This window comes from Oncorhynchus mykiss, chromosome 13 (assembly GCF_057628025.1).
Source record: "Oncorhynchus mykiss isolate SJ-2025 chromosome 13, ASM5762802v1, whole genome shotgun sequence".
Taxonomy (NCBI): domain Eukaryota; kingdom Metazoa; phylum Chordata; class Actinopteri; order Salmoniformes; family Salmonidae; genus Oncorhynchus; species Oncorhynchus mykiss.
In genome coordinates, this window is record NC_143034.1 from 76,206,371 (window position 1) to 76,217,850 (window position 11,480).

Consider the following 11,480-nt stretch of genomic DNA (forward strand, 5'->3'; position numbering starts at 1 on the left):
CTACCTACCTACTTGCCTACCTACCTACTTGCCTACCTACCTACTTGCCTACCTACCTATTTGCCTACCTACCTATTTGCCTACCTACCTATTTGCCTACCTACCTATTTGCCTACCTACCTATTTGCCTACCTACCTATTTGCCTACCTACCTATTTGCCTACCTACCTACTTGCCTACCTACTTACTTGCCTGCCTACCTACCTATTTGCCTACCTACCTATTTGCCTACCTACCTATTTGCCTACCTACCTATTTGGTGTAGGTGGCTATGTATGGAATCGAGTTGCTACAAACAAACCCAGCCTGTGATCTTTCCTGTCATTCCCCCTCTGCTGTGTTGAGTGGTGCTGTGTGGCGCCTCCCTATGGCCAGTGTGTGTATCAACATCTGTCAGCTACAAATTCCCTAGACAAGTGGAAGAGGCTGACTTTAGTGTGTGTCTGTGGTCCTCTACAGAGTCTCGGGACAAGTGGGAGAGGCTGACTTTAGTGTGTGGTCCTCTACAGAGTCTCTGGACAAGTGGGAGAGGCTGACTTTAGTATGTGGTCCTCTACAGAGTCTCTAGACAAGTGGGAGAGGCTGACTTTAGTGTGTGTCTGTGGTCCTCTACAGAGTCTCTGGACAAGTGGGAGAGGCTGACTTTAGTGTGTGGTCCTCTACAGAGTCTCTGGACAAGTGGGAGAGGCTGACTTTAGTGTGTGGTCCTCTACAGAGTCTCTGGACAAGTGGGAGAGGCTGACTTTAGTGTGTGGTCCTCTACACAGTCTCTGGACAAGTGGGAGAGGCTGACTTTAGTATGTGGTCCTCTACAGAGTCTCTAGACAAGTGGGAGAGGCTGACTTTAGTGTGTGTCTGTGGTCCTCTACAGAGTCTCTGGACAAGTGGGAGAGGCTGACTTTAGTGTGTGGTCCTCTACAGAGTCTCTGGACAAGTGGGAGAGGCTGACTTTAGTGTGTGGTCCTCTACAGAGTCTCTGGACAAGTGGGAGAGGCTGACTTTAGTGTGTGGTCCTCTACACAGTCTCTGGACAAGTGGGAGAGGCTGACTTTAGTATGTGGTCCTCTACAGAGTCTCTAGACAAGTGGGAGAGGCTGACTTTAGTGTGTGTCTGTGGTCCTCTACAGAGTCTCTGGACAAGTGGGAGAGGCTGACTTTAGTGTGTGGTCCTCTACAGAGTCTCTGGGCAAGTGGGAGAGGCTGACTTTAGTGTGTGTCTGTGGTCCTCTACAGAGTCTCTGGACAAGTGGGAGAGACTGACTTTAGTGTGTGGTCCTCTACAGAGTCTCTGGACAAGTGGGAGAGACTGACTTTAGTGTGTGGTCCTCTACAGAGTCTCTAGACAAGTGGGAGAGGCTGACGGTAGCTGATTCTCTGGAGAACGTTCAGTTTGAAGACGGACAGAAGATCGTGGTTCAGGGTGAACCTGGAGATGAGTTCTTCATCATCCTGGAGGTAGGATTATCTCTGCATTAATGCTGGCAGTCTTTTTGGATTTGATTTAACCTTTTATTTAACTAGGCAAGTCGGTTAAGAACAAATGTCTTATTTACAATGACGGCCTACCAGGGAATACCCCGGCCAGATCCGGACGACACTGGGCCAATTGTGCGCCGCCCTATGGGACTCCCAACCACGGCCGGTTGTGATACAGCCTGGACTGGAACTAGGATCTGTAGTGACTCCTCTAGTACTGAGATGCAGGGCCTTAGACCACTGTGATACAGTCTGGAATCTAACCAGGGACTGTAGTGACTCCTCTAGAACTGAGAACCAGGGACTGTAGTGACTCCTCTAGTACTGAGAACCAGGGCCTGTAGTGACTCCTCTAGTACTGAGAACCAGGGACTGTAGTGACTCCTCTAGTACTGAGAACCAGGGCCTGTAGTGACTCCTCTAGAACTGAGAACCAGGGACTGTAGTGACTCTTCTAGTACTGAGATGCAGGGTCTTAGACCGCTGTGATACAGTCTGGACTGGAACCAGGGTCTGTAGTGACTCCTCTAGAACTGAGATGCAGGGCCTTAGACCGCTGTGATACAGTCTGGAATCGAACCAGGGTCTGTAGTGACTCCTCTAGTACTGAGATGCAGGGCCTTCGACCGCTGCCGCCCCTCGGGAGCCAGTTAGTTTCCTTGAGAATAGAGGTGTAGGTTTACTTTTCTCTTCCTGTATCGTTAGACCAGAGAAGAAGCACCTTGAATATCTGATGGGAAATATGTTACGCCAAACCTGTTCTGTAGTGTTTTATTTCTAGATGCCGTCTTTCAACTTGTACACTTTTGTTTTCCGTGTTAAGAGCTTGGGAGTTGTCTCTCTGTCTCTGTCTCTCTGTCTCTCTCTCTCTGTCTCTCTCTCTCTGTCTCTCTCTCTATGTCTCTCTCTCTCTGTCTCTCTCTCTCTGTCTCTCTGTCTCTCTGTCTCTCTCTCTCTCTGTCTCTCTGTCTCTCTGTCTCTCTCTCTCTCTGTCTCTGTCTCTGTCTCTGTCTCTGTCTCTGTCTCTGTCTCTCTCTCTGTCTCTGTCTCTCTCTCTGTCTCTGTCTCTCTCTCTGTCTCTGTCTCTCTCTCTGTCTCTCTCTCTGTCTCTGTCTCTCTCTCTGTCTCTCTCTCTCTGTCTCTCTCTCTCTCTCTCTCTCTCTCTCTCTCTCTCTCTCTCTCTCTCTCTCTCTCTCTGTCTCTCTGTCTCTCTGTCTCTCTGTCTCTCTCTCTCCCTACCTCTTTCTCTCTCTCTGTCTCTCTCTGTCTCTCTCTCTCTCTCTCTCTCTCTCTCTCTCTCTCTCTCTCTGTCTCTCTCTCTCTCTGTCTCTCTGTCTCTCTGTCTCTCTGTCTCTCCCTCTGTCTCTCTCTCTCTCTCAGGGAAACGGCATCAACAAGGTATCACCATCTTTTCACCTCAACTTTGGGCTGTGTTGTGCCCTCTCACCCTCACAGGTCATTCTGGGGTTATCTGCTTTTTTTTGTTCCTGAGTTTTTCTCTTCCTGTGTGTGTTCAGGGTTCAGCGGCTGTGCTCCAGAGACGGTCAGAGAATGAAGAGTTTGTGGAGGTGGGCAGACTGGGGCCCTCCGACTATTTTGGTGAGTGTACTGACTGGACAACCTCAGTAGTGGAGATCTGCTAGCCTGGTCCCAGATCAGTGGTCTCCTCCTATAGCCTGGTCCCAGATCAGTGGTCTCCTTCTAAAGCCTGGTCCCAGATCAGTGGTCTCCTCCTATAGCCTGGTCCCAGATCAGTGGTCTCCTTCTATAGCCTGGTCCCAGATCAGTGGTCTCCTTCTAAAGCCTGGTCCCAGATCAGTGGTCTCCTCCTATAGCCTGGTCCCAGATCAGTGGTCTCCTCCTATAGCCTGGTCCCAGATCAGTGGTCTCCTTCTAAAGCCTGGTCCCAGATCAGTGGTCTCCTCCTATAGCCTGGTCCCAGATCAGTGGTCTCCTCCTATAGCCTGGTCCCAGATCAGTGGTCTCCTCCTATAGCCTGGTCCCAGATCAGTGGTCTCCTATAGCCTGGTCCCAGATCAGTGGTCTCCTCCTATAGCCTGGTCCCAGATCAGTGGTCTCCTTCTATAGCCTGGTCCCAGATCAGTGGTCTCCTCCTATAGCCTGGTCCCAGATCAGTGGTCTCCTCCTATAGCCTGGTCCCAGATCGGTAGCCTGGTCACAGATTGGGGGTCTCCTCCGGTAGCCTGATCACAGATCGGGGGTCTCCTCCGGTAGCCTGGTCACAGATCGGGGGTCTCCTCCGGTAGCCTGGTCACAGATCGGGGATCTCCTCCGGTAGCCTGGTCCATTGCTGTCAGTGTGTGGCATGTGACGGGGAGTTTTCATGATGGCACCAACCGCCCTGATTGTAAAGGTGTGGAGCTGGGTGTGGCGTTGGGTGTGTGTGGGTGTGGCGCTGTGTGGGTGTGGCGCTGGGTGTGGGTGGGTGTGGAGCTGTGGGGATGTGGAGCTGGGGGGGGGTGGGGGTAAAGATGTGGAGCTGTGGGGATGTGGAGCTGGGGGGGATCATTGTTCCTTCTCCTCTCCTCCAGTGTTGTTGTTTCTAATAGTTGTCCTCTCTTCCAGTGTTGTTTCTAATAGTTGTCCTCTCCTCCAGTGTTGTTGTTTCTAATAGTTGTCCTCTCCTCCAGTGTTGTTGTTTCTAATAGTTGTCCTCTCCTCCAGTGTTGTTGTTTCTAATAGTTGTCCTCTCCTCCAGTGTTGTTGTTTCTAATAGTTGTCCTCTCCTCCAGTGTTGTTGTTTCTAATAGGTGTCCTCTCCTCCAGTGTTGTTGTTTCTAATAGGTGTCCTCTCCTCCAGTGTTGTTGTTTCTAATAGTTGTCCTCTCTTCCAGTGTTGTTTCTAATAGTTGTCCTCTCTTCCAGTGTTTCTAATAGTTGTCCTCTCCTCCAGTGTTGTTGTTTCTAATAGTTGTCCTCTCTTCCAGTGTTGTTTCTAATAGTTGTCCTCTCCTCCAGTGTTGTTGTTTCTAATAGTTGTCCTCTCCTCCAGTGTTGTTGTTTCTAATAGTTGTCCTCTCTTCCAGTGTTGTTTCTAATAGTTGTCCTCTCCTCCAGTGTTGTTGTTTCTAATAGTTGTCCTCTCTTCCAGTGTTGTTGTTTCTAATAGTTGTCCTCTCCTCCAGTGTTGTTGTTTCTAATAGTTGTCCTCTCTTCCAGTGTTGTTTCTAATAGTTGTCCTCTCCTCCAGTGTTGTTGTTTCTAATAGTTGTCCTCTCTTCCAGTGTTGTTTCTAATAGTTGTCCTCTCCTCCAGTGTTGTTGTTTCTAATAGTTGTCCTCTCCTCCAGTGTTGTTGTTTCTAATAGTTGTCCTCTCCTCCAGTGTTGTTGTTTCTAATAGTTGTCCTCTCCTCCAGTGTTGTTGTTTCTAATAGTTGTCCTCTCTTCCAGTGTTGTTTCTAATAGTTGTCCTCTCCTCCAGTGTTGTTGTTTCTAATAGTTGTCCTCTCCTCCAGTGTTGTTGTTTCTAATAGTTGTCCTCTCCTCCAGTGTTGTTGTTTCTAATAGTTGTCCTCTCCTCCAGTGTTGTTGTTTCTAATAGTTGTCCTCTCCTCCAGTGTTGTTGTTTCTAATAGTTGTCCTCTCCTCCAGTGTTGTTGTTTCTAATAGTTGTCCTCTCCTCCAGTGTTGTTGTTTCTAATAGGTGTCCTCTCCTCCAGTGTTGTTGTTTCTAATAGTTGTCCTCTCCTCCAGTGTTGTTGTTTCTAATAGTTGTCCTCTCTTCCAGTGTTGTTTCTAATAGTTGTCCTCTCCTCCAGTGTTGTTGTTTCTAATAGTTGTCCTCTCTTCCAGTGTTGTTTCTAATAGTTGTCCTCTCCTCCAGTGTTGTTGTTTCTAATAGTTGTCCTCTCCTCCAGTGTTGTTGTTTCTAATAGTTGTCCTCTCTTCCAGTGTTGTTTCTAATAGTTGTCCTCTCCTCCAGTGTTGTTGTTTCTAATAGTTGTCCTCTCTTCCAGTGTTGTTTCTAATAGTTGTCCTCTCCTCCAGTGTTGTTGTTTCTAATAGTTGTCCTCTCTTCCAGTGTTGTTTCTAATAGTTGTCCTCTCCTCCAGTGTTGTTGTTTCTAATAGTTGTCCTCTCCTCCAGTGTTGTTGTTTCTAATAGTTGTCCTCTCCTCCAGTGTTGTTGTTTCTAATAGTTGTCCTCTCTTCCAGTGTTGTTGTTTCTAATAGTTGTCCTCTCTTCCAGTGTTGTTGTTTCTAATAGTTGTCCTCTCCTCCAGTGTTGTTGTTTCTAATAGTTGTCCTCTCCTCCGTCGGTCCCAGGTGAGATCGCCCTGTTGATGAACCGCCCCCGTGCTGCGACCGTGGTCTCCCGCGGCCCTCTGAAGTGTGTGAAGCTGGACCGCCCGCGGTTCGAACGCGTTCTGGGGCCCTGCTCAGACATCCTGAAGAGGAACATTCAGCAGTACAACAGCTTCGTCTCTCTCTCCGTCTGAGTCCCTCCGTTCCTCTATCTCTCTCTCTCTCTCTCCGTCCCTCCATTCTTCTATCGCTCCATCTCGCCCTCCTTCGGCTCCTCCCTCCTTTGCCCCACCCCCGGCTCCTCCCTCCTTTGCCCCACCCCCTGGCTCCTCCCTCCTTCCTTAACAACGGGTTCCACCAATGATCTGTTTGTTTTCTTCATGTTTCTAACCCTCCACCCCTGGCTCCTCCCTCCTCCCTCCCCTTAACAACGGGTTCCACCAATGATCTGTTTGTTTTCTTCATGTTTCTAACCCTCCACCCCTGGCTCCTCCCTCCTCCCTCCCCTTAACAACGGGTTCCACCAATGATCTGTTTGTTTCCTTCATGTTTCTACCCCTCCACCCCTGGCTCCTCCCTCCTCCCTCCCCTTAACAACGGGTTCCACCAATGATCTGTTTGTTTCCTTCATGTTTCTACCCCTCCACCCGGGGCTCCAGATCACTTGGCTGGGACATTGTTGTTGAACTGGTGTTATTGTATGTTGCTATGAACCCAGATTAATTTGATTGGACACGTATGTGATGAACTCTGTCGGAGGGCACAATATTTCTGTAGTATTTTAATGTCGACTATGAAGGCAGGATGAGTTGTCTCTGTCGTGTTCAGACGGCAACAGGTCAGGGAGGGGTCAAACGTGAGGTTCCGTTGGGGTTCCGTTACTGTTCACCCAGAGTTCTCTCTGACACCGGGTCAAAACTAAGACCTTGTCATGTGTTGATGAGACACCATGAGTCTGTCCTGGTTAGGATCCAGAATACCTTGTAGTGTGTTGTCTAGAGACACCATGAGTCTTAGAGAAATGTTGTTTTGAATAGATCTGAGATCTGTGTTCTTATACTTTTTATAGTTGTTTTCTGGAATGTTCTTTGAGGGTACTAAGAAGCTGTTGTTTTTACACCATGATTTTGAGGGAGGGTGTCCCGGGTCCAGGGGTGTGGCTGCTCTCTCCCTATTGGAAGTTATTCTATCTCTCTACCCCCCCCTTTCTCTCTCTTTCCCATCTTGTTTCCCCCCCTTTCTCCCACCCCGGTCGTTGGGATAGATCTTATACGTGTCATTGTGTCTAGGTGTGTTTAAAATGCTCCGTTCAGGAAAAGGGAAAACTACCTTTATTCTACTCTGCCTTTTTACTGGTCACAGAAAGCAGATCTGGACTGAACATCGAGTTCCTCTGGCCGGGGTGATCAGTCTTAAGGGATATTCAGTATTTCACTTCGTGCTTCATGTGTCGCCATTTAGCTTCTAAATAAGAGGTTTTTTATAACAGGTGATGGTTGTGAGGAAAGCATGTTATACAACTCAACGTTAATTCAACCTCCTCTAGTTGAATGGAGAATGTGGACCGTTCTGATATCGACCCTGGTGGGTTTAATAGTGTTTCATCCCGTGGATGGTACATGTCCAGTGTCACACATGGCTTCCTAAACACCCCTATCTTTTTCTAATGTTTTTGACATGGGGGAGGTCTGTTTCTGAGAGCGGCTGTTTTTCACCTCTTCGTTGAACTGTTAGTGACGAGACTGAACCCTCATTATATAAACTATCTTTGAGAAGTGCCTGGTTGAGTTCTATCGACACTCTCTCTTAGAATTCACAATTAGAACCTAAAGCATTCCGGTTCCACACCGTCATGGAGTCTCAAGTGTTTTCAATGTTTGGGGTCTAACCTTTTATCTAACCATTTTATAGTTTGAACCATTCCTGTTGTGTTTTGAAAAACCCATGTTTTGTTCTAATCCCAACTACAGTATATTGTTGTCAACTGGACATTTGCCATTATTTTTTTTTTTTAATTTTGATGAATATTTTGTAATGTACTATATAGTATACGGTTAGCGTAAGACTCCCTCTCTCCAGCCCAACGCTGTCCAACGTGTTACTGCTGTTATTTTCATGGACATTTATAAAGGAATCCATCAAAACTGTGATGTATAGAGATGTGGATACAAATCAGTCCTGTATAGATAGACTAGTCCTCTGAAAGGAACTGTTTGAATCAATCTGTTGTTATGGATGTGTTCCAAATGGAACCCTATTCAGTGGTGGATGTGTTCCAAATGGAACCCTATTCAGCGGTGGATGTGTTCCAAATGGAACCCTATTCAGCGGTGGGTGTGTTCCAAATGGAACCCTATTCAGCGGTGGGTGTGTTCCAAATGGAACCCTATTCAGTGGTGGATGTGTTCCAAATGGAACCCTATTCAGTGGTTGATGTGTTCCAAATGGAACCCTATTCAGTGGTGGATGTGTTCCAAATGGAACCCTATTCAGTGGTGGATGTGTTCCAAATAGGGAATAGGGCTCCATTTGTAGTGCACTGCTTTTGACTAAGTAGTGCACTATATAGGCAATAGGGGTGCCATTTTGGAGGCGGGCAGGGTTTTATTTCCACCGTGGTGTGTAGTCCTGGATAAGGCGTCTCCAGCTGAACTAGGATCAGGCTGGAATGGACACGGCCCTGCTGCATCTCATGGTTGATCCATTTCTGGTGTTTTTACATTTTTACTGTTCAACTGTCCTTGGTGTCTTGTGTTTAATAAATGAGACTTGTTTTATTTGTCAGGCTGTGTGCGTGTCTGAAATGTCACTCTGTTTCCTATATATAAAGCCCCATAGTCTCTGGTCAAAAGTAGTGCACTATATAGGGTGTCATTGGTCTCTGGTCAAAAGTAGTGCACTTTATAGGGAATAGGGTGCCTTTTCAGACACACAGTGTATCTAGTTGATGCCCTGCACCCAATGTTGAAATAATGTTAGTTGATGGTTTTCATGGGGGGGAATCTAGAAGTCTAGCAGTGGGAGGACTTGGGGGAATCTAGAAGTCTAGCAGTGGGAGGACTTGGGGGAATCTAGAACTCTAGCAGTGGGAGGACTTGGGGGAATCTAGAACTCTAGCAGTGGGAGGACTTGGGGGAATCTAGAACTCTAGCAGTGGGAGGACTTGGGGGAATCTAGAACTCTGGCAGTGGGAGGACTTGGGGGAATCTAGAACTCTGGCAGTGGGAGGACTTGGGGGAATCTGGAACTCTAGCAGTGGGAGGACTTGGGGGAATCTAGAACTCTGGCAGTGGGAGGACTTGGGGGAATCTAGAATTGTCATCTCTTTCTCACATACTGATTTGATGTGTTATGTTCCAATCAGAGTCAAACACCTTTCTATCCCTTTTATATTAGTGGTTTGTGTCTCATTCCATGTTTTAAATTTATTTGTAGATCATTCAGTCTAACAACCAGGGTTGCAAAATTCAGGTTATTTTCCTGGTTGGAGTTCTGGGGAAACTTGGGAAAGTTACCGTCATTCTGAAACCTTACTAACTACAGTGTTCTGTCTATAGATGAACGGTCAGTAAGGTGTTTCTGACACACTAACAGCAATCACCATTATAGCTTTACCAGGGTCTGTGTGCGACACAGCCACTGTTTGTAAGTACAGTAACTGTAAGGTGCAGAATGTACGAGAACCCAAACAGTCCGAGACGTTGACTATAGTTTTGCCTTCGGTCATGTGATCATGGCTTATAGAACAGAGGTCCACAGCTCAGGTTTTCATTTGTCCCCTGGCACTAAGTTGATTAAGTAATATCATTGATTGGATAGAGTACACACACACACACACACCTGGTGGCCCAGGTCAAAATTAGTCTGTTGTTTAAAGTTAGACTCTGTGAAATGATGTTGCCACGAGCAACACCGCAGATACTAAGATGAGCGAGATGCAACACTTCTCTCTCACACAGTCACACACGGTATCTGTGCACGTACACGTGTTCACTTCAGAGTGATGTTGCTTCTAGCTTGGTGGCCATGATTTCTTTGTAGAAACAGAATGGAAACTGTGTGTGTGTAGAGGCGTGAGGGACAGGAGCTTGCCATTGATTGGTCAGGAGGAGAATGTCAATGAAATTTGAGATGGAAAAACCACCAAAATAGGGGACAAGTTGAGCCTCGTGCTTCAGTGCTCTTAGTAGTGTAAATTGACCCACTGTGCTGTCTACGTCTCTGACACATCACTGAGGCCACCTTTAAACGGTTAGTAAGGAAAGCAGCATGCAGATGGCCCCCGGGACCGCAGGTGGCCCCCGGGACCGCAGCTGGGCACCCCTGCTTTAGAGTCATATTCTGTGTCCCAAATCAACCCCTAGCCCCTATTCCTACATCCTACCCTTTTGGGGCACTAGTGCAGAACTGAGAGGATTGGATGGGTATCAGCAATATAATAATTAAATTTATTAAACTCTTATAGTGCTATTCGTTATTACATAAAGAATCTCAAAGTGCTTTAAAAGCAACACACAACAACAACAACAACAACAACAAGACTAGAAATGTAGAAAACAACATCGTTCATGAGATGGGGAGTTCATGAGAGGGTCGGGAAGTTCACGGGTTGAGGGGTCATCGGAGGGAGGCTGTTGGAGGGGAAAGGCGAGGATGGGTTGAGGGGTCATCGGAGGGAGGCTGTTGGAGGGGAAAGGCGTAGATGGTCTCTGGTGCAAGTCCAGGGGCAGACGGGCAGCACGGTGTCATCGAGGTGGCGCAAAACTCCACCTATCAGAGGGCACGGTGGAGCTGTTACCAAATGGCTTGTACCTATCCTTTCCTATCTAGAATAGGGGTCAAGGTTTTTGGTTTAGGATTCTGTTTAGTGCTCCCAATTCTTCGGCTTCGTCCCAATTCTCTTCCTTGCTCACATAGTGTGTCCACTTGGCTTGCACACTCCCTGTCGTAGATTTAAAAGCATGGGATTGGTATAAGCATTGGCTGGAGGGAGGGGGGGAAGTTTCCAGCGTTGCTAAGTCCATGCAACAACAAAGTGTGCAAGTGCACACTTCAGGAGAAGGGGGAAAAAGGGTGGTGATTCGGGATGTGGCCTTCAAGCTCTCATTGACATTTGACAAGGCCTGTGGGATGCATCCCAAATGGAACCTTGTTCCTTCTATAGTGCACTACTCTAGAGCCCTGGTCAGGAATAGGGTGTCTGTTTAGGGAAGAGGAAGAGGGCTCTCTGGTCAAACGAAGTGGTCTATGTAGGGAATAGGGTGTCTGTTTAGGGAAGAGGACTCTGGTCAAACGAAGTGGTCTATGTAGGGAATAGGGTGTCTGTTTAGGGAAGAGGAAGGGGTCTATGTAGGGAATAGGGTGGCCAGAGGACCATTGTATTATGATGATGATGATGATGATGACTGTACAAGGTTTGCTTTACTGTTTGTGCTCAGTTCTAATCCTTTAGGTTGTTTCCTAATGGCAGGTCAAGCAATAAATCAAATACATTCTTACAAAGGGTGTCAACTGTGGTCATTGCTGGTTTGTCTGAGGTGTGTCTCGTTCTCTCTGTGTGTATGTCCATTCTGAAGTCCTTCATCACCAGAACTCTGCACAATAGTCACTGACAGAGGAACCCACTGGACACATGTCATATGTCCCAAATTGCCCCTTAAATCCCTATGTGTGCACTACTTTTGACCAGAACCCATTGGGCCCGTAGTGTACTACATAGGGAATAGGGTGTGATTTGG

The 11,480-nt window shown here is 47.3% G+C and overlaps 1 protein-coding gene across 7 annotated transcripts in view; it reads left to right on the forward strand.

Moving 5' to 3' along the window:
* prkar1aa (protein kinase, cAMP-dependent, regulatory, type I, alpha (tissue specific extinguisher 1) a) overlaps nucleotides 1-11,244 on the forward strand; it is a 24,802-nt gene extending 13,558 nt beyond the window's left edge. For 5 of the 7 annotated variants that reach the window (XM_090197704.1, XM_090197707.1, XM_090197705.1 and 2 more), the window contains exons 9-11: nucleotides 1,334-1,455; nucleotides 2,994-3,075; nucleotides 5,764-11,244. In XM_090197704.1, the coding sequence (XP_090053830.1) occupies nucleotides 1,334-1,455; nucleotides 2,994-3,075; nucleotides 5,764-5,936 (377 nt within the window). In that variant the 3' untranslated portion in view covers nucleotides 5,937-11,244. Of the gene's footprint in view, nucleotides 1-509; nucleotides 658-1,333; nucleotides 1,456-2,993; nucleotides 3,076-5,763 lie in introns of those variants that run through there. The other 2 variants (XM_090197709.1, XM_090197710.1) reach the window with 2 other exon arrangements.
* The last annotated feature ends 236 nt before the right edge of the window (nucleotides 11,245-11,480 follow it).